General features: G+C 38.5%; 2 protein-coding genes across 3 annotated transcripts in view; both read left to right on the top strand.

Annotated features, from left to right (window-relative positions):
• Nucleotides 1-11,458: 11,458 nt before the first annotated feature.
• On the top strand, nt 11,459-14,311 carry LOC140335967 (speedy protein E4A-like). The gene is made up of 4 exons (XM_072418991.1): nt 11,459-11,606; nt 12,466-12,551; nt 12,689-12,848; nt 13,134-14,311. The coding sequence occupies exons 2-4, from the start codon at nt 12,529-12,531 to the stop codon at nt 13,191-13,193; spliced, it is 243 nt and encodes an 80-aa protein (XP_072275092.1). The 5' UTR covers nt 11,459-11,606; nt 12,466-12,528; the 3' UTR covers nt 13,194-14,311.
• Nucleotides 14,312-14,607: 296 nt separating this feature from the next.
• The window catches only part of SNX29 (sorting nexin 29), a 216,759-nt gene continuing 209,313 nt past the window's right edge, over nt 14,608-22,053 (top strand). Inside the window, exon 1 of one of the 2 annotated variants that reach the window (XM_072418989.1) lies at nt 14,608-14,718. Coding sequence is in view for 1 of the 2 variants with exons in the window: in XM_072418988.1 (XP_072275089.1) it covers nt 17,220-17,226 (7 nt within the window). In the remaining variant the exon portion in view is untranslated. Of the gene's footprint in view, nt 14,719-17,120; nt 17,227-22,053 lie in introns of those variants that run through there. The other variant, XM_072418988.1, reaches the window with a different exon arrangement.

The following is a 22,053-nucleotide window of genomic DNA, read 5'->3' as shown; positions in this document are numbered from 1 at the left end:
TCAACCTTTACCAGAATGATGGCAAGAAAAAAGTATGGAGAAGGCGCGGAACAGCTTATGATCCAAAGCATACCACATCATCTGTAAAACATAGTGGAGGCAGTGTGATGGTTTGGACGTGCATGGCTGCCAGTGGAACGGGGACACTAGTGTTTATCCATGATGTGACACAGGACAGAAACAGCCGAATGAATTCTGAGGTGTTCAGAGACATACTGTCTGCTCAAATCCAGCTAAATGCAGTCAAATTGATTGGGAGGTGTTTCATAATACAGATGGACAATGACCCAAAACATACAGCCAAAGCAACCCAGGAGTTTATTAAAGCAAAGAAATGGAATATTCTTGAATGGCCAAGTCAGTCATCTAATCTGAACCCAATTGAGCATGCATTTCACTTGTTAAAGACTAAACTTTGGACAGAAAGGCCCACAAACAAACAACAACTGAGCTGCTGCAGTAAAGGCCGGCATAACATTAAAAGGAGGAAACCCGGCATCTGGTGATGTCCATGAGTTCAAGACTAAAGGCTGTCATTGCCAGCAAAGGGTTTTCAACAAAGTATTGAAAAAGAACATTTTATTTTCAGCTTTTTAATTTGTCCAAATACTTTTAAACCCCTAAAATGTAGTGATTGTGTTAAAAAAGGCTTTAGTTCCTCACATTTTTATGCAATCCTTTTGTTCAGCCCACTGAATTAAAGCTGAAAGTCTGCAGTTTAACTGCATCCGAGTTGTTTCATTTAAAGATTAGAATAAAGGAAGGAAAGATGCTGATCAATCTCTGCTAATCAAAAGCAGGCCACATACCCTTATGGTAATATTGTTCTAAATGTAGTAAAGAGAAGAAAAAAAGACAGGGTATTTGTTTGTTGTGGCAAAATGTTTAGTCATAAGGTTCACTACTGTTTCCTAAATCAAGGGACTTGAATACAGTGAAAATATAAGTACAAATACAAAATGATATTTTACAAACAAAACATCATATGTACAGTAACAGAACACCATAGTGTGTCCCAAAACAAGGGGGGTGGTTTTCATCTCTATTCTAAACAAGATAATCCCACTAGTATTAGGAAGGAAGGTGCAATTGGGTCCCGACCCGTTTCACCTTTAGGCTTCCTCAGGGGACCATTAAAGACAGAAGTATATCTAAACATAAATAAGGGCAAAATCACAACTTTGTATATACATATAATCAATAACAAGTCATACATAGATGCTAACAAGGAGACATCAACTTACATTTAGAGTAATGCTGTACAGATTTAATGGGGGACGGCTGAAGCAGTGCATCCCTAAAGTTCAACATGTATTGAATTTCTGAAATATATATTGATAGTAAGTATAGGTTTAGAAGTTTTTTGGTAATTTGAAAATTTGGTGGACAAAATGACTCACCATGAGGTCTGACTAATGTGTGAGTGAGGCAGTGCGGGAAGGATTGTTAGAATCCGCTATTTAGAGTTTGAGATGTAAGTAGATGAAGTTATGTTAGTTGAGAAATTAAATATTTAAACTCTTGAGCTATATCCCGAATCCCTTGAGCGATATCAAGACTGGAAATAAAATATAGCTCCCTTTGGAACAGTCTATCCAAATACTCAGCCCCTCTCTTGGCTCACCGTATCTGTTCAATCACAGTAAATTGTAACTTCTACATTGTGTTCAACCTCCACAAAATGTACGGCTACTAAAGAGCCTATTTATCACTGTGATGAACCAGCCAACTAACAGTTTTTTCTCTTATTAATAGAAACAAAATTCCACAAAGAGTAATCTTTCCATAAGCCAGTTCTATTGCTCAATGATGTTATATTATATTTCATCTGGAGGTTTTCTCCCCTGGTGGTAAGACCAAACCTTCTCCATTTACAAATTGATGTACCCCAGTAATACCACTTTCAATTTGTAAAATGTATAGGGTTCAGTCCTGGTGGAATGGAAATATTGCCAAAAAGATAGGGAACCTTTCCCAAATGTCAGTTTGTATCAATGGATTTCCTTTTATTTTTTTAGTTTTCAATGTTTTTTTATTAGATTTTAGAAAGATACAAGAAAAAGGCAAACAAACAGCCGACCAGTAACATAGCAAAACATTACATCGAAATAATGAATCAGATATATTGTATTATTATAATTAAAAAAGAAAACCACACAGATTAAGGACAAAAAAACATACCTAAATAGGTAAACAGCACATGAAGGGAGCACACAGTGAGAGCAGCACATACGATCCAGGAACTGCAGCTACATGTAAAGATTAGGGATGAGCGAGAATGCCTCTGGCATTCCTGTAAAAATTTCCTCGAACTTCCGATGGGTCTGCAAAATTTCGGGGAACCGATTTCGCAGACCTATCGGAAGATCGAGGAAATCATTACAGGAGGTGCAATGCAGCCACGGGAATCCTCTTGTGTGTGATCCACGGGCACTAGAAGTTAAATGAGGGCTTGCATTGCAGCCGCGGTACTCTTTCTGCCTCCCAGGGCTCCAGAGGTTAAATGAGGGCAAGCCTTCATTTATCTTCTAGTGCCCCGAGGATCCCGCACAGGAGGATCTCTACCCAAGAACACATACTAAAGGGCTGCAAAAGCAATCAGCTGTCAGCTCGGCTCCCCTGATTGCTCTTGCAGGTCCTAAAAAATTTGATCTCAACAGGCGGATTTACACAGGCCGTTCTCACTTACATGTTCAGTAAGCAAGAACGACCTGGTTAGCTGCAAAATCGAATTTTAAAATTGTGCTCGCTCATCCCCAGTTAAGATTGCTGACATGTTACTTGTCACAGCAAACATCTGTTTATGAGTGCAATAACAGCTAAGGACTCCAATGACATCAGTTAGATTAAGGATATTGATAGACTTCCACCTCCTAAGAGATGTTGTACTTATTTGTTGTCGGCAAATGAATCATAGGAACACTATCCAGTGGGTGCAGAAAATCAATGCCAAAGTGAACTTTGCCTCAACAAGCTACGAGAGAAAAAGCAGCTGTTAATATAAAAAATATAATATCATATTAATTAGTGCATGTTTTGACAGTATAGTATGGCAAGGATGTTAGCAAGTAATTGGTATGTAACAATTATTTGGAATTAAAGGAATTCAAAGTTTCAGCTCAGGATTTCAAGCAAAAAAGCTAAAACCCTGAATTCAGAAATGTTGGAATTCCAAGCATTATTTTGTACATTGTATATTGTACAGAAGCTGCTGCCCTGCTGGCTGAAAAAAGTGACAGCTCCCACTGGGTTGCCTGTAGGCCTAAAAAAATAAAAAAATTAAAAAAGTGTGGGCCCCCAACAGGTCTTAGGGTCCCTTTATTAAAAAGGGTTTCTAGATCCCAAATAAGCTCCCCACCCAAAGATCAACAACAGGCCACATAGTGACAAAAGGCCCTTGCCATTCTTGTGTTTGAAATTTCTCCAAAAAGGAACAGGGCCACATACTTTTTGCCCCTTCCTTTTTTGAAAAAACAGATTCCAAAGGACCTTTCCATAGATAGCTGAGGGGAACACATGTTCGCTGCCCCGTTTCCTATCCAGGAAGGTCCCAAACCTAATAAAGACTCTGGTTTAATGAAATGGTAGAACCCACACATTTTTTTGGCGATTATTACAAAAAAAGAAAATATTAGTATTTTTATACAGCTAACCATACATCAATTTTATACTGGTAACGTATTGTCTGTGAGATCACCCATAGAAACAGGGCCAGCAGGTTAGAAGTGCTTTAAGGGTTTTATTCACTAATAATATTTTCACACAAAAACAGGCAAAATAAAACAAAAAGCAAAATAAAGCCTGGCCACTTGTCCACTAACTAACTGTTAGTTCCCTTTACTAACAATCCAGCCCAACCTAGTGCTGTGCAGGACTCTAAGGGCCCAACCATACACCTTTTCCAACAAAGTCTGTGGCTCTAATTCATCAAGCAGAATCGGACGCTCGCTCGCGCATTCGTATTCGCGATCCGAAATCGTACACCATAGCGCAATTCAGCAACTGAAAAAGCCGGAGCCGTGCATCTCCGGCAGCTTTACACTGGCGAGCTTGCATTAAAAGTCACTGTTCCCCTAAAAAAATCATTCTTTCTAATGGCACACATATTACCCCTGTATGTACAGCACCGTTCATGCATCGTGCACTCCCTTGTCGTTGGAAAGGATCGTGAAAGATCCTTTCCAACGACAAAAATTGGAAGTGTGTACGCAGCTTTACACCTGATCATACTCAGGCACCCCCACCTGGCCAAGAAGCTCGTTGTCATTCAGCCTGACTGACTAAACAGAAAAATACTCTGCGTATAACCTGTATCTGGGACAAATTTACCTATCATCTTAGACGAAACCCTGTGATTTATTTGGCCAGCTATTACATGTCCCTATCAAGTGGTTTTAGTGCCAAAGCCTTTTTTACCAACAGTTGGACTATACTTTAAGGAAAGAAGGAGAAAAAGTAGGCTCTTTTGAAGGTGATTATATATAAAAATAGTAATAAAACAATGTAACAGAATTGCATATTGAAATATACTATCACTATCACTAAGAAATATCACAGACTTGCAAATAGGTCATAAATCAAAAAACAGAGTCTCATCCTGACGCGTTTCGCCCAGATGGGCTTCCTTCTTCATGCCTTCAAAAAAGCCTACCTTTTCTCTTGAAAAAATTTTCAAGAAAAAAAAAATAAAAACACAGTGTGACTTTGATGGACTTTATTTTGGACTGTTTTTTCTTTTGACTATGTAACACATACTGCAGTCATGTTATAAAAGTTACCATCATTTTATATTCTTATATTTTGTACTACAACTGTCACCCAGCTCATTATAATACAGTAGGTTTTCATGCAGTGGAATTTTTTTAATTTAAGGATGAAAGTGTCACATTTATAGAAATTTTTATGACTAGACAAAGACAAAAACAAATTTTATGTACTGGGTTGCTAATTAGTGACAATTTTGATGCTAATAAATCCTTTGATTGCTTGATTGTTTTGTCCCCTATACCTATGAAAAAAAAAATCACTTGATAAATACTTCTATAGCTCCCCCGGACCCCCACCCGCAATTTTGGTGAAAATGATATGTTCAGTGACTTTCAATTACCATAAAAAGTTGGAGCCTGCAATAGCCTACATTTCAAAATTATCAATTAATTATCAATTCAAAATTATTAATGTTATTTTGGACAAAGTGCTTATTTACATTTTTGTCTTTGGGATTATGGTTTCACGGAGCCACTAGACTAGACCCCTAGACCAACTATGGTGACAATTTAACCTTCAAAACTCTGAAAATCTTACTTTCCTTTTGATTGCAAATTAAAAAGTAAAAGTAAAAAGGATTTTCTGAAACTAATATGGTGGGATTCTAGAATGAAAAGTTGGAATTCCATCAAAGTCTGCAATTCTAAATATACCTTTATACATGTAACAGGTAACAGTATAATCTTTATCTAAATATCAATATCTCTTTCTACCCAGTTGGATAATAGGAAAATGGGGACTTCCTAGGGTAAAGGAATTAAGCTAGTTTTTGCTACCACTGTGGACTTTTGACATTTGCCAATCCTTCTACGCACAAAGGGTAATCCTTTGGTACCTAGGTCCTGGGGGCAACTGAGTGCTAGGATAGTGCAACTAGCCTGAGGGGGCTTGTCTATAGGTGAAGACTAAAGTGTTAGATTGGAGAATAGCATCTGGTTAAGCAATGACATTTAACCCTGAGGCCTTAGAATTATTTGGGCTGTTGATCTTATAAAGTATAAAGTTTATGAAGTTTTACTTCATGTTATTGATTACACTTTTTGGAATCAATCTGTCACAGATCCCCATCTGTACCACCAACTTCACACTTCTCTGCTGCCAGCAGCAGCAGCCCTGTTAAGGAATCCTGTCTGCTGGTCACTTCCTGGACCTGTTCCCTTGAGAGCTTCCCCTTTACCCCAAAGAATCAGGATATTCTGCAGAAGCACTCGATCTGCCTCTGCCCCCGCACTCTTTCTGGTGGCGGGTTCACTTACTTGCGTAAATGTACTGGCAAATGGGAATGACTGGCAACGGAGTTGCCTGAACAAGGAGTTCCCCTAGGCTCTGTTTCCAGGTTCCAGCTATTCCTCTCTGCGTCTCCAGTTGCTGATTTCCTGTGTACCGACTTTGACCTTTGACTGCTCCTGCCGGCTGCCTGCCCTGTCCTTTCGCATGTTTGACCACACTTCTGTCTCACGTTCCGGCACCTTGCCTGATTTCTATCCGTCCGCAGTCACCTGCTTCTGAGTGCACGGGGGACACAAACTGGCAGTTGCCTTCAGTGTAACATCCTCACTGCTAGAGACTCTGGTATAGACCTGAAAAAGGTGAAGAAAGCCCATGTAAATTTTCAGAATGCAAAGGTAATAATCATTTTGGTTTCAGTTGCTACCCGCTGACAGGTTTTACCGCCTTCAGGGTGTGTGTTTAAAATTTGCTTGGACTGTATTGTCCAAATTTACTTGGTAAAATACAGTTTAATTTAAATTTTGACTAATAATACTGTAGCAAACTGAATTCATTAATACAAATTTAAGAAATGTAATACAACTTTGATACAATAGAAAACACAGTTTGAAATGTGTTTGATAATTTTTTTGGAAGAAAAGGTATTAATAAAAAGCTCTATGAATTAAGGACAATGTATACCAGAAATGGCATCCTTGGGGCCATTTTTTTATTACATAGTTAGGATGAAAAAAGACATCAAGTACATCAAGTTCAATCACAGTTTCGCCCATCCCACCGGGCAATCAGGAAATAGCCTTTTGATCATCCCTGGCTATTTAGCTAGCTCAGACACAGCACTCATAGCATTTGCATTTGTGCAATGTCTCTCCACTAGGGCCGAGCCCCCTAGCTCTGCTGAGCATTTCCCTTACACCTGTTGGCTGATACAGTGCTTCCCTGTCCAGCTCCTGTGTTAACCCCCTGTTGCCCATTCTGTTGTCTGTCAGCCAATTCCCTTGTGCTGTTCTGTTGTTCCTCCCTGTCTGTGGTTATCCCTGTGCCTCCTATGCCTCCTGTGGCTTCCAGTGTGTCTCCTGTGTTCCTTGTGTCTGCGGTGGCCCCTGTCTATATCCTTGATCACTGGTATTTGATCTGACCTGGCTTGTGACCTGACCTCTCTTGCTTGCTTCCCACTTCGACCCCAACCTTCCTTGACTATTCTTCTGCTTAGTGATTTAATACCATGTATCACCCTGCCCAACCTGGCAGTAACCAGCAGTGCAACATCCTCTCCAGTAGAGGCTTTGGAGAAGACCTGGTTACTGCTTAGACTCTGCACCTTGGCCCCTCTCAGGGCTCACACTACTTCTGTGCAAGCAATAGCGCCTCTAGTGGCCCAGTCTCTCCAAGCGTGACAATGTGCTTCTAGAAAAACATCCAGCTTTTTCTATAGTGCTTGCTGAAGAAAATAGTATCTTCTCAGAAGAAAGGTTGTATTGATAAGTTTTCCGTCAATAAACAAAAAGTATTTATTCAAAGGCACACAAAAATACAATATGGTAGGCAAGTTCACAAAGTAAATAAAAGAAAGCATATGAGGATATGACCTGCTTGATGTTACGGATCAGTTTATGAGAGAATAGGATGGTCCAATATCTACCACACCCTTAGGAGTAGCTCCTTTAATACAAGTTTCCCATTGACATACATTGGATATAGATTACATCATGCTTTCTTACTACCATTTATTACCTAAAAAGGTAATGTTAAACATAACTTTACTATATGTTATTGAAAACATATGGAATGAAAAGAGATAACACATCTGTTTCTAATTGACCTCTGTTTACTTTAGAAACCTAGAGTCTTTAGAGACTACTTTAGAGTCCTAATTTCTCATGCCCATCTCAAATCCTTACAACGTAAAAATAAAATATACAGCTTTCCACTTACCCTTCCATGAGCTTGCACATACATACATTAACTATATCTTTAATGTAAAATTTATGATTATTTCTAACACTTGAAACTACTTCCTGAGGGAGTCTATTGCAATTTTTTAAAGTCCTTACAGTGAAGAATCCCTTCCTTATCTGGAGAATAAACTTCTTTACCTCCAGACGCATAGAGTGCCCTCTTGTTTTTTGTAATGATCGTAAAGTGAATAACCAAGAAGAGAGTTCTTTACATAAACCATTTATATATTTATACAGGGTGACATTATCCTCCTTAAAAGTCTCTTCTCAAAGGAGAATAAATTCAGTTCAGCTAATCTCTCCTCGTAGCTGGGCTCCTCCAATTGCACAAAGTATTTTTTGTGAACTGGTGCCCAAAACTGGATTGCTTATTCCAGATCTTCCAATGGTCTGACCAATGCTTTCTACAAGGAGAGGATTACGTCTCGATCTCTGCAGTCTACTCTTCTTTTAATACAAGAAAGTACCCTACTAGCTTTGGAAACTGCAGCTTGGCAGTGCATGCTGTTAATAAGTCTATGATACACCAGAACCGCCAGATCCTTTTCCATTTCTGACTCCCCCAAATGTATTCCCCCTAGACAGTATGAAGCATGCATGTTGTTAGCCCCCAAGTGCATACCTATAATAAATGTAATATGCCACTTAGCTGTCCAATCAAACAGTACATCCAGGTCTGCTTGAAGATTATAGACATCCTGTATGGACTTAATTCCATTGCATAATTTGGTGTCATCTGCAAACACAGAAATGGTAATCCCAAACACTATATCATTTATAAAGGTGTTAAACAGTAAAGGTCCCAACACTGAACCCTGGGGTACACCACTAATAACCCTAGACCATCCAGAGTATGATACATTAATCACTGCTCTCTGGATGCGATCATTAAGCCAGTTTTCTATCCATTTACAGATTTAATTTAATCTAAACCTATTGAAAATTTAATCTGAACCTATTGACACTAACTTGCATATTAACCGTCTGTGGGGTACTATGTCAAATGCTTTAACAAAGTCTAAATACACTATATCAACTGCTACTCCACTGTCTACCTGTTTACTCATAAAAGGTTAGTTAATTTGACAACTTTGCAACTTTTGCCTTTCTTGAATCCATGGTGACCAAAACTTATTAGGCGTATTTTCTAGCAGAAACTCCTCTATGTGTTTTTTTTTTATCAAACTCTCTAGAAATTATCCAACTATAGAAGTTAAACTTACCGGTCTGTAGTTACCTGGTAATGACTTTGCTCCCTTTTTGAAGACATGAACCACATTGGCGCTACGCCAATCTATTGGTACCATACAGGTGAATAAAGAGTCTTTAAAATTAGAAACAATGGCTTTGAAGTAGCTGAGCTCAGCTCTTTGAGGACATGTGGATGTAATCTATCAGGTCCTGGTGCTTTGTCAACCTTCATTTTGTCCAATTGTTTCTCAATCATATTAATTTTGAGCTGTTGTGGCTCTTTTTTTAAAGCAGTGATATTGCTATTGGCAATTTGTACTTGAGGTCTACCATTTTCCTTTGTGTACACAGTTTAGTAAAACTGTCTTTTATTTATCCTCAGTTACCAAGGCAAAGACATCCTTAAAGGGGCCTACATGCTCAGATCTGATCTTTTTTACTATTAATATTTTTTGTGGTTAGCCTTACTTTCTTTTGCAATCTCTTTCATTTTTGAAGTTTTGAACATTGTATCTCCTTTTTGCATCTTTTGTGATATTCTTTATAGTTTTCAAATGATGAAGGTGATATTTCCTTTTTATATTTTGGAATGCCCTTTACTTATTCTTTATGGCTTTTTAACATTAGCTGTGAGCCACATAGGGTTAAATTTTAGCCTCCTAAACCTATTACTCATTGGAAAATATTATTAGGTGTGTTTGTGTGTTCCTTGAGGACAATATTCCCTCCCAGTTCAAGTCACTGTGTGCCGCCCTCTATAATGTAGAAATGCTCTCTTAAAATTAAATGATTTTATCTTTCCAGTTTTTGCTTCCTGTTTACGGGAACTTACACTAAATGAGACCATATTATGGTCACTGCTACCCAAATTCCGTTTTATATGCACATTTGTTATAAGCTCTGCATTGTTAGAAAGAACTAGGTCCAACAGAGTATAATTTCTAGTTGGGGCTTCTATAAACTGTACTATAAAATTATCTTGTATTAAATTTATACCTTTCCGCCCTTTTGTTGTACCTGTAGTGCCATTAATCCAGTCAATGTCAGGGTAGTTAAAATCAGCCCAGTCATGTGAAGAACAAAGCCAGGATTCAGCAGTACCAACTCAAGTCATAATGTTCTTCATTCATTAAGGCTTCCAACTCCACATTTTTGACTATTCTACCTGCTATGTCTTAGTTTAAATATCCCTCTTTCATTTAGGCATACCATCTCTGGCATACAGGTTGTACTTCAATGAAAAGTCAGCCCAGTGCTCTATGAACCCAAACCCTTCCCTTCTACACCAGGACTTGCCATGCGTTTAGCTGTCTAAGCTCCCTCTGCCTTTCCTGTGTTGCGCATGGTACAGGCAAAATTCCAGAGAATATAACTAGAGATAAGCGAATCGAAGCTGGCGAAGTGGAATTCAATCCGAATTTCAGGAAAAATTCGATTTGCAATGAATGCGAATTTCCTCGCGCTTCGTAGTAACGAATCACAATTTTTCCTAAAATGGCGGCTGCACGTGTGAGGACATGGGGACAGAATCCTCTATGACAAATAATTGTCTACGCATTCCTCCATTGCCTTCCCCACCCCTAATAGGGGTAACAGTAACATCTAGGGTTTCCACCACCGGGTTTGCCACCTGAATATCTTCACATAGCTTCGGAATTTTCTTTTGTGTTTTGCCAAACACAAGGTTCGCTTCCCTTTTCTTAATATAGAAGCCATTCTCAAGAAAACAATACGAAACAGTACAAATGTGATTTCGATAGAAGCAAAAATCCAGTGCAAAACATAATTTATTGTACAGGTAGACAACAAAAAAGGGGTAAAAAAAAAACAAAGTTTATGAAGTGTTGGGAAACCATTTGCATTTCATGGATTGAATGACATATGGGAAGTGGGGAAAGCCTTAATACCTCAGTAGTCATTGCATGGCCAACAGAACTATCAGTGTCCACCAAGGCACTGCATAAGGAACGATGGACTTTGCTGTGGACAACTTCCAGGCTGTTGCCCTCAGGCACATTGGACTAAGCACTTGTAATGCAAAATACCAGAAAAACACATCTGGAAGAAAGGAGCAAATCGAGGGACTGGGTAGACAGTGAAACAAGCGTAGACAGAATCATCCAGAAGTCAGTAACCAGAAAAGCAGTAAGAAACAGGATACAGAAACACAAAGTTCAAAAGGAAACAAAAAGAATCTGAAACACACAAAGTCACAGGAAGCTCTGTGGTCACAGAAAGCGCTGGGTTTATAAGAGACATTGAGAGCAGCAAAATAGAGCAGCAAGTTGCTTGAACACCGAGAGATACTCTGCTACTCTCACAGATCACTGTTACTTGTAGTCCCACCATCACATAGCTTTTCTTCACAGCAGCAATACACTACAGATCTGCTACTTGTAAACCTACTAGCATGTGACATTTCCTACCTTGGTACAGTCTACTTGGTTACAGCACTTGGAGGTAAAGGCATAGGTAGGCTTCAAATGCTGGTTGTAATAACACCTAATGGTTTACCATGGTATTCCTGTATCTTTTCCAATTCCCATGTAGTTGAGGAGCATAACCTGGGTGTTATCCACGGCAAAGTATTTTACACCTTGCAGGGTACACTGGTAAACACTGGCAGTTCCTAATAATTAGCCCCTCTGTCTATATTTAGATGGAATGTCCCCTAACCAATAAGGAGAGCCAGTTCTTCGTTTGAATTATTTTTTAGGCCTTGCTTGAACGTGTTCTTCAGCCAACCCAGGGTTAACGTGAGCTACCATTCATATTTTGTGATTGTTTATTTGGATCATTCACTATTAGTGGGTGACCTAATATTGTTATCTTAGAATTTTGATTGTAATAATTATACCTTTGCAAAATTATACATGATGCACAATTTGTACAATATAACACATTTTTATAATTCATGTTTCTCATTTGAAAAACAAGTTGTAGTATGTTTTGATTCTGAAGAAAACTCTATGTACTTCTTTATAGATTCGTAATTTAACCCTGACTCCTGTCAGCGATGGTGAGGAAGCAGACCAGATCTGTGAAATGCATAGAGTTTAAAATATACTCTCAACCTCTTTGTTCTCCAACTTGGAGAATGATCCTACCAAGTTCGTACCATTACCAGTAGTAAATTCTGGTTTAATTAAACATTTGGTATTCATAATACAATAGCACTGCAAAATGTGACTCCTTTTTTTTGCTTTGTAATGATCTCCAGAATTCCAGGACAATGTATATATTGTGTGCTAATAAAGAGCATAGGCCAGTATTTAGATCTGTTATCTAATCATGTATATTTTTTTATTTTCCACTTTAGTACCTGCTGGCAATAGTACAAGTATTTTTTCAGAGGGCAGGCCTCACCATCAAAGAGTACATCATGCTGAACTTTTTTGCTGCACTGTAAGTATTACAGTTTATGTGTTTATTTTCATATTGTGATGATATCTGTGGGAAAGAGACAACATAAAGCAAAATAATAGATTTGGATAGGTCCTGTGGCTTTATATACTAACCATCTCATCTCTCTGTGTCCTCAGCTTCCTCGCCAATGAAATGGAAGAAAAAGACCAATCTTACTTTTACTTGTACTTAACTGTGAAGCCGTTCATCAACATCCCAACATTTAAAATTTTAACAAGAGAGTTCTTCATGAGAATTAAGATGAAGGTTTGGGTCACTGAGAAAGAATGCCAGCAGGTAAGGAAAAAAAAGATTGTAAACTGTTTTTTCCCTCATAACATAAGCCTGTAAGTGTAGTAAAAATGAAGGTGATGTGGACTGACACTTTCATAAATCTAACCTACAAGTAAAAAGTATTGATGTTTGTTGTAAATAGCAGTATTCTTTTAAAATGCCCATGCTTGTAACCTAAATGTCATGAATTCTCAATGCCAGAATATTTTGATGGCTATTTGATGTTAAACCGTTACTTTATAGATTGTATTACAATGTTCTAACACATACACATTTACTTTTTTCCAGGTTATGGAAGGTCAGGACTACAAAGTATGGAGAAGAGAGCATAAATACCAGCCCAGGTAAGCCATACAAAGTAAAAGTGGCACATGGATAAGCTTTGATTCCTAGACCCAAAAAAAGGTAAGTGTGCAGCCTACAAATAATCTTCTGTAGGCTGATTGCTTAGTTGAAGTTAAAACATTTCTATTTATGTTTTCCTAAATCTATCATGTCTTCCACCATACTTATACCACCTTTACCATCAATGTCAAAATGCCAGCAGTCTCCAACAGCCAACATCGATATGCTAATTCTAACAACATCTTCATAATAATTGGAAACATTCCAGAAACAACTAAGCAGGTTAAATTTTCATTTATTTAATCTAATTGTTTTTGTATTTATGTACATTTTTATTAAGCAGTGTTTAAATTATTTTATACAACCCCATCAATGTATTATATGCCAATAACCATAGGATTTTTTTTTCATGGGAACGGATTATTCATTTTCCTTTTATTTCTTATGGAAAAATTTGTTTGGTATAAGTCCTGTTTGGTATAAGTCCAAGGATCTGGAACGAATTAAGGACTTATACCAAGGTACCACTGTATCTCCAATTCTCTGGGGGTTGCAGGCACTGAACTCCTACATGCATGCGTGGGCTTTACATTGGGAACCTGTTAGAGAACTGCTTGAAGATGGTGGCACCAAAGATGTAATAAAATTAGGTGTGTATTTAAAAAGAATTGTGATCAGGCAGGTAGGGTTCCACTTTAAAAGTTCTGCCAACTATTATTTTATCCATATCCTAATAGGTAGGAAGCCCTGATATTTTCAGGCCCCTAAAAGGAAACCAATTGTTTTTTTTTCTTTTGCCAATAATCCACTATCTGCGCATAGACACGCGTGAAGAAGAACTTTCTTTTGATCCTTTACACTGTGTGTAGAAGGTGGAGCAGTAAAATAAATCATTTCTTATAAAAACATCAGATCATTTCAACTGTGGTGTGAACTTCGTCTGTTGTTACACTCATACTGTAGCCTCCACTCCCTCTCCTCCAACCCCCTCCTATTTAGTCACTCACCTGTCCCGGATCTGGGGAGATATCAGTGGCTATACTGCTTGTTAAAATGTTCTTGACAGGGCCTCGGCTTGCACTCTGTACTCTCCATCATTCTTCTGGAGCTTATACTCAGAAGCTCTTCAGAAATTAATGACTCCATGGAAATAATGGGGGCAGAGCACATCTGCCAGCAACACATTATGACTATTTCCAATCTCACTGATATCTCAGGAAAAAGTGAGTAACAGTCTGAGAAGGGGTGTTTTGGTGAGGGGAACACTATAGATGTTTAACTTCACAAAATCTAATGCCCAACTCAATTCAATAGCTGAGCGGGCATCATCATTTTCAGAAAACAACTTAATTTTAAGTTTAAATGTACTAAATACATTCTAGATGCATTTGAAAAAAATAAATTCCAAGTCTTACAATTTGTTTTCTTCATAAACAGCATCAGCTGTAATAGAAAAGTCCATGCAAAAGACATTTGATCTCTGGAGTGAAAGCCCTAATCTTTCTACAGAGGACAGCCGTTCCCTCTGGTGAGTATGACTAAGGAGGCTGGGCAGGAGCCATGGGGAGAGAGATCCCTAAATTGGCATGCTGGGAGGGGGCAGAACTTTGTCTTCATGTTTTGGCTATTTCTAAATAAAAAAATGTAAGACCTGGCACATCTTTTGTGTTGATGCACCCAATGGACCATATGTTGGGGTTGAGCCAGATGGTCTCAAAGCAAAACATTGTGGGTCGTTGGGCTGCTCTTGCCCTTCTTGTCCAACATGTTTTGGGTTATAAAATACATTTTCTGACACACTGACTGGGATACAAAACCCTTCTATTCTGCCCATATCTCTGTGTGTGTATAGAAAATAGATTTATGCAGAAAAATGATGTGGTGGTTAAGCAGGGTGGGGAGGGAGGGAGGATCCCTGTTCAACCACCACACCATTAAAAAAAACAGTATGGAGATTGTGTATGTAGCGGGTCTTTGACAGCTGGAGGTGTACACTGAGGGGTACTGCAATGGGGTAAGGGAGGTTCTGTCACTAATTAGAGTCTGTTACTGGGAAAACAGGAGGTCTTTCACTGATGAGGGATCTGAAATGGAGGTTCTGTCACTGGGGGTACAGGGAGCCAATCACTAACAGGGGGTCCACATTGGCTAGGTAGGTGTAGAAAATGTAACCCAAATGAATTGCGGAGGAAAGGGATTTACCTTCAGAGAGCGTTGGAGGCGGTGGAAGTATCAGGCCTGCCGCAGTAAATAGGGGAGCCGCAGCAAGGAGGCAGCACGATAGCTCCAGTTCTGGTAGTTCCTAACGCCCCCTGGCAGATCCGGCCAGCATTAGGCTGTCATTACCCCCAATGTATAAACCTTCATATCTCCCATACTGATTGTTTTATAAATGTAAAATTTTCAGGGTACCCTGAGAGCTGATACTAAACTTATTTGCAGCCCCCTGAACATAACAAGTTGCCAGATACGGGGTCTCAAACATAAAATCCTAATAGGAATCATGGATCTTTTCTCATTAAAGTGTAACTAAAGTAAAAATAAAAAAAGGATATATTTACTTACTCAGATCTGTGACGTATGCTGCTGTATTTGTAAAAAACCAAAATAAAAAAAAAAAAATTGGATGTTACTGTGCATGTGTGAGATGCATGTGAAAAATGAAAAAAAACTAAAAAAAACAAAGAGTTATCTAATCTTCTGTAAAAAATGAACATTGTGGTGATTGGCTATTTCAAGTGCAAGGGTCACCAATTGGAGTTTGCATATTAGGGACCCCCCGGGGCCACTTCCATGACATTGAGTATTAGGGTATTGCTAAATATCTGTGCGCTGTGGTGCCTCAAATATATATCAGTAAACTTTAAGGCTGCGTTCAGACTGGCAGTGTGCTGTGGTAACTCCTTCCTCAAGCCTTTACACATAGCTGGGCACTTACCTTCTATGGAACAAAGAGATGTTGCCAACTGAAAATGTGGGAGCCAGTGGGAAACACTTTTTGTCCACAATCTCCATCTCCAAATGGTATGCCCATCATATCATGCTACCCTGTCACACATAGCTATCCCCTTACTCTCTATGGACCCCAACTTCTCTGTAACATCTCGCTATAGATGGAGCTTTTATTTACATGTGTGAGAACAATCAAATGTGGCTATTGGTATAAATGTTTTATGTGGTGCATAAGTTTATAACAGTAACATCAGCATTTGTTTCGACAAATACATCGTTATAGGTCATGGATATGAACAGGTAAAGGAGTTTTCTTTTTTCTTTTTACTTTAGTTCCACTTTAATGAGAAAAGATCCTTGATTGTTATTTGGATTTTATGTTTGGGACCTCGAATGTAGCAACTCGTTTTGTTCAGGGGGCTGAAATTAAGTTTAGTATCAGCTCTCAGGTTCCCCTGTGTACCCTATAAATTTCACTTTTATACAACAATTGGTGTAGGAGACATGAAGGTTTATACATTGCAGGTAATGACAGCAGCATGGACACAGGACGGGAAGCAGCCACAGCTGATCTCCAGTGAAAAAGATAGAGGATGCGCGCGCAGAGTAGAAACGGCTGACTGTGACGTCATTGTATAGTCCAATCAGCTGGTAGCACAGATTCCATAGGTAGCAATATGTCACAGCACAGCAACAAAAAAAGTCTTCCTGATTTCGGTCACACGGCACTGCATAGGTCACATGATACGCTTTCCTCATGTCCGTTTTGTGTGGAACACATCATTTGTAGCGGGGGAATTACGCAGCACAGTGCTTATTGTTTACTGATTGTTCGTTTGAAAAACTAAGGCTAATCCAAAAATGTAATGTTCATAATTTTTTTTAGCTATAAGTAATTTAAAAATTGAAGCGTGGTAAATAACTGTGTAAGTGATAGTTGAGTAGTATAACAAATACCCCTGTGACTAGGGACAGTTTAGGCTGCCCTGTGATTGTGAGCCAGGCATTGGGATTTAATTATCCAGGGCGAATCTGCATTTGGGGGCTTCCTGTTATGAAGTGCTGGAAGTAGGGAAAATGAGTGGTGAGTGGCACTGACAGGGAAGGTGTGGGCTGTATGATACAAACTATGCCTTGTAATATAAATTATACCTTGTAAAATATACTGTGCCTTGTAATACTATGCCTTGTAATATAAATTATACCTTGTAATACTATCCCTTGTAATATAAACTATACCTTGCAATACTATCCCATGTAATATAAACTATGCCTTGTAATACTAAGCCTTGTAATAAAAGCTATACCTTGTAATATAAACTACCTGCCTGTCTTGGGTGGCCCTGCACATTGCTTCATCCAAATACACCAATCATTTCAACATATCAAGAAAACAATCATTTTTGAATTTATAAAATCTCTTTGAAGCCATATTGTATGAGTTTGGGCAGACAGATTTCTGATACATGGCTATTCTATCTTCTTCACGGTATATAGGAAGTCATAAACTGTCATTACCAATTAAGCAGATAAAGGCCTGGAGTTGATTTGAGGGGGAGAGCTTGTATGTGGAAGATTTTGCTGTGACCAGTTACCTAGTAGGTTAGGTTGAAAAAAGACATAAGTCCATCAAGTTCACCCACTAGGCAAATAAACATATCCCAGATATAAAACCCTATAAGACGCAGTTGGTCCAAAGGAAGGCAAAAACCCATGAGGCAATTGGATGTTTTCTGAATCAACAGTCACTGTTAATTTTACTTTAAAGCCTTAATACCAAGTTATATTCTGTGCTTCTAGAAAATCATCAAGCTTTTTCTTAACGCAACCTATAGTAGTTGCTGAAACTACTTCCTGAGAGAGCCGATTCCACATTTTCACAGACCTTACAGTGAAGAATCCCTTCCTTATCTGGAGCTTAAACTTCTTTCCCTTCAGACGCAAAGAGTGCCCTCCTGTTCTTTGTAATGATCTCAAATTGAAATATGGGAAAGAGAGTTCTCTTTAAGACCGTTTATATATTTATACAGGGTGATCATATCCCCCCTTAAACGTCGCTTCTCAAGGGAGAATAGATTCAGTTCAGCTAATCTCTCCTCATAGCGGAGCTCCTCCATTCCTTTTATTAGTTTAGTTGCCCTTCTCTGCATTCTCTCCAACTTAACAATGTCATTTTTGTGAACTGGTGCCCAAAACAGGACTGTATATTCCAGATGTGGTCTGACCAATGCTTTGTACAGGGTCATGGTTAGGTCTCCATCTCTGCAGTCTATTCCTCTTTTAATAAAAGAAAGTACTTTGCTAGCTTTAGATATTGCAGCTTGGCATTGCATGCTGTTATTAAGTCTATGATCTACCAGAACCCCCAGATCCTTTTCCATTTCTGACTCCCCCAAATGTATTCCCCCTAGACAGTGTGAAGCATGCATGTTGTTTGCCCCCAAGTGCATAATTTTACATTTATCTATATTAAATGTCATTTGCCACTTGGCTGCCCAATCAAACAGTATATCCAGGTCTGCTTGTATATTATAGACATCCTGTATGGACATAATTCCTTTACATAGTTTGGTGTCATCTGCAAACACAGAAATGGTACTTTTAATCCCAAACTCTATATCATTTACAAAGATGTTAAACAGTAACGAGTAACAGTAAGTAGTCTCAACACTAAACCTTGGGGTACACCACTAATAACCTTAGACCAATCAGAGTACGAACTAATAATTACAACTCCCTGGATGTGATCTTTAAGCCAGTTCTCTATCCATGTACAGATTGGCTTTTCTAACTTTCATATTAACTGTCTGTGGGGGTACAGTGTCAAATGCTTTAGCAAAGTCCAAGTACACTATATCAACTGCTTTTCCACTGTCTACCTGTTTATATACTTCCTCATAAAAAGAAAGTAAATTTGTTTGACAACTTCTTAATCGTCTTTTCTTGAAGTCATGCTGACTATCGCCTATAATATTATTTTCTAGAAGAAACTCCTCTATGTGGTTCTTTATCAAACTCTCCAGGAGCTTTCCAACTATGGACATTAAACTAACGGGTCTGTAGTTACCTGGTAATGACTTTTGGTACCGTTTTGAAGATAGGAACCACAATGGCCTTATGCTAATCCATCGGTACCTTGCCGGTGACTAAAGAGTCTCTAAAAATGAGAAATATTAGATTCAAAATACCAGAGCTCAGCTCTTTGAGGACATGTGGATGTAGGCCATCAGGTCCTGGTGCTTTGTCAACCTTAATTTTTCCGAGCCGTTTATCATATCAATTCTGAGCCATTGTGACTCATTTAAGGCAGTGACATTGCTATTATGAATTTGGTCCCGAGCGCTGCCATTTTCTTTTGGGTACACAGAGCTAAAAAAAAAGTGTTTAGTAAATCTGCCTTGTCTTTATCCCCAGTTACCAACCCAGCGACATCCTTTAAGGGGCCTACATGCTCAGATCTGATCTTTTTGCTGTTAAAATTTTTGAAACATTTTGGGAGGTTTGCCTCTGCAATCTGTCTTTCATTTTGAACAGTGCCAAACAGACAACATGTGGTCAAAGGAGCTCTCCATGCAGGTGAAACAAGCCATTCTTAAGCTGCAAAAACAGAAAAAACTCATCCGATAAATTGCTACAATATTACCGGTAGGAGTTGCAAAATCTACAGTTTGGTACATCATGAGAAAGCAACAAAGCACTGGTGAACTCGGCAACACCAAAAGACCTGGACGTCCACGGAAGACAACAGTGGTGGATGATCGCAGAATCATTTCCATTGTGAAGAGAAACCTCTTCACAACAGCCAACCAAGTAAACAACACTCTCCAGGAAGTAGGCATATCGATATCCAAGTTCACTATAAAGAGAAGACTGCATGAAAGTAAATACAGAGGGTGCACTGCAAGGTGCAAGCCACTCATAAGCCTCAAAAATAGAAAGGCTAGATTGGACCTTGCTCAAAAACATCTAAAAAAGCCAGCACATTTCTGTAAAAACATTCTTTGGACAGATGAAACCAAGATCAACCTTTACCAGAATGATGGCAAGAAAAAAGTATGAAGAAGGCGTGGAACAGCTCATGATCCCAAGCATACCACATCTTCTGTAAAACATGGCAGAGGCAGCAATCCAGGAGTTTATTAAAGCAAAGAAGTGGAAATTTTCTTCAACAGCCAAGTCAGTCACCTGATCTGAACCCAATTGAGCATGCATTTCACTTGTTGAAGACTAAACTTCAGACAGAAAGACCCACAAACAAACAGCAACTGAAACCCGCTGAAGTAAAGGCCTGGCAGAGCATTAAAATAGAGGAAATCCAGCATCTGGTGATGTCCATGAGTTCAAGACTACAGACTGTCATTGCCAGCAAAGGGTTTTCAACCAAGTATTAGAAATGAACATTTTATTTTCAGCTTTTTAATTTGTCCAATTACTTTTAACTCTCTGAAATTAAGTGATTTTGTAAAATAAAAAAAAAAAAGGCTTTAGTTCCTCCCTTTTTTATGCAATCTTTTTGTTCAACCCACTGAATTAAAGCTGAAAGTCTGCAGTTCAACTGCAAAACCACTGAGTGGTTTTATTTAAAATTAAATGTGGTAATGTACAGAACTAAAATTAGAAAAAAATGTCTCAGTCCAAATATTTATGGACCTAACTGTATATGCCATGTATTCATAAATAGGTAATTTTAATGAAATAGGTTACCTACCAGGTTTGTCAGTCACAGCTTTTGTACAAAGAAACATAGAAAATGTCCACTGAAACTAGAAAAAAATGTATTAGATTGTTTTTTGGGCAGGGAAATAAAGAGGGTCAAGCAAATTTGGGTATTGTTTGTGAGATTTCTTATAGCTTAATGCATTTCCTTTAAAAGACATCTCACAAGCACTATCTAAATTTGCTCACAAATCATGAATTACTTTCACAACTTGTTTGCTGGGATAACTGTGTATAGTTCTGAGGCATAGGAACAACCTTTTGACGTCCCTGCCTAAAATACATAGTCTTTAATCCATTTTTTTTCTAGTTTCAGTGGACTTTTTCAATGTTTCTTTGTATATAAGCTTTCTAAATTAAAATTGTCTAGATTATTTTGCAAATTTAAGCACTAACTCATAATAGGAAACACATGTTACACACATGCCAAAAAAACCCTCTCTTTTTCTTGCATTCTTTCATTATATAATATTTGGGGTTTTGCAAACCTTAAAAGCATGGTGTAACCACTGTTGATGATCACTGTCCTAAGAGTTTATTGTACTCTAATGATGCTATAGTACCTTTTAATGGGAGTTAGACAAAGGTATCTCCCACATTTCTCTCTTTTACAGTTTTTGTTTCCTACACTTCCCTGTTCCAGAGAAATTGGAGTTCACACTAGAGAAGCAGACAGGGTAGCATAGTATGACAGTTTTGTGAAAGGTAGGGATACATTTGGTTACTGGTAGCTATGAGAGTACCCTTTCACTCTGAAGATTTGACGGTTTAGGAAATGTGAAGGTTTGGTGGTGAGGTAGGCAGAAGGCATGACTTCAGGGTGAAACGCCACTATCGTTGATGTGTCCTAGCCATGTTTTCAGGTGGCTCAGAGGTTAGCACTGGCTTCCCCCAAATTAACCATAGACTGTGGTAATGACATATAACTATGGTAGGGACATTAGATTGTAGGTTCTTCGAGGGACAGCTAGCTACACGCCTATGGACTTTGTACTGTGTAATGATATTACCCATTATTAAATGGTGTTGGAGTCCTTTATGTTCTATTTGTTTTTTGTAAATTAATTCATTACATTTTTGTCAAGTGTACAGAATAAAGATTCTGTTCAAACATTTTGGAGTTCACTGTTAGTAAATGTTTAAGAACCAAAACAATGTTGGAAATAACTTGCCATTAATATAGCTAATTTATCTT

This window comes from Pyxicephalus adspersus, chromosome 7 (genome assembly GCF_032062135.1).
Source record: "Pyxicephalus adspersus chromosome 7, UCB_Pads_2.0, whole genome shotgun sequence".
Taxonomy (NCBI): domain Eukaryota; kingdom Metazoa; phylum Chordata; class Amphibia; order Anura; family Pyxicephalidae; genus Pyxicephalus; species Pyxicephalus adspersus.
The sequence above is the reverse complement of the archived record's forward strand: the minus strand, read 5'-3'. Positions and strand labels throughout refer to the sequence as shown.

Bases quoted from the DNA above. Each gene is read 5' to 3' on its own strand.
- LOC140335967 (XM_072418991.1), top strand. From the start codon at position 12,529: ATGCTGAACTTTTTTGCTGCACT. The intron at 12,552-12,688 runs GTAAGTATTACA...CTGTGTCCTCAG, and splicing joins CTGAACTTTTTTGCTGCACT to CTTCCTCGCCAATGAAATGG. The intron at 12,849-13,133 runs GTAAGGAAAAAA...ACTTTTTTCCAG, and splicing joins CTGAGAAAGAATGCCAGCAG to GTTATGGAAGGTCAGGACTA.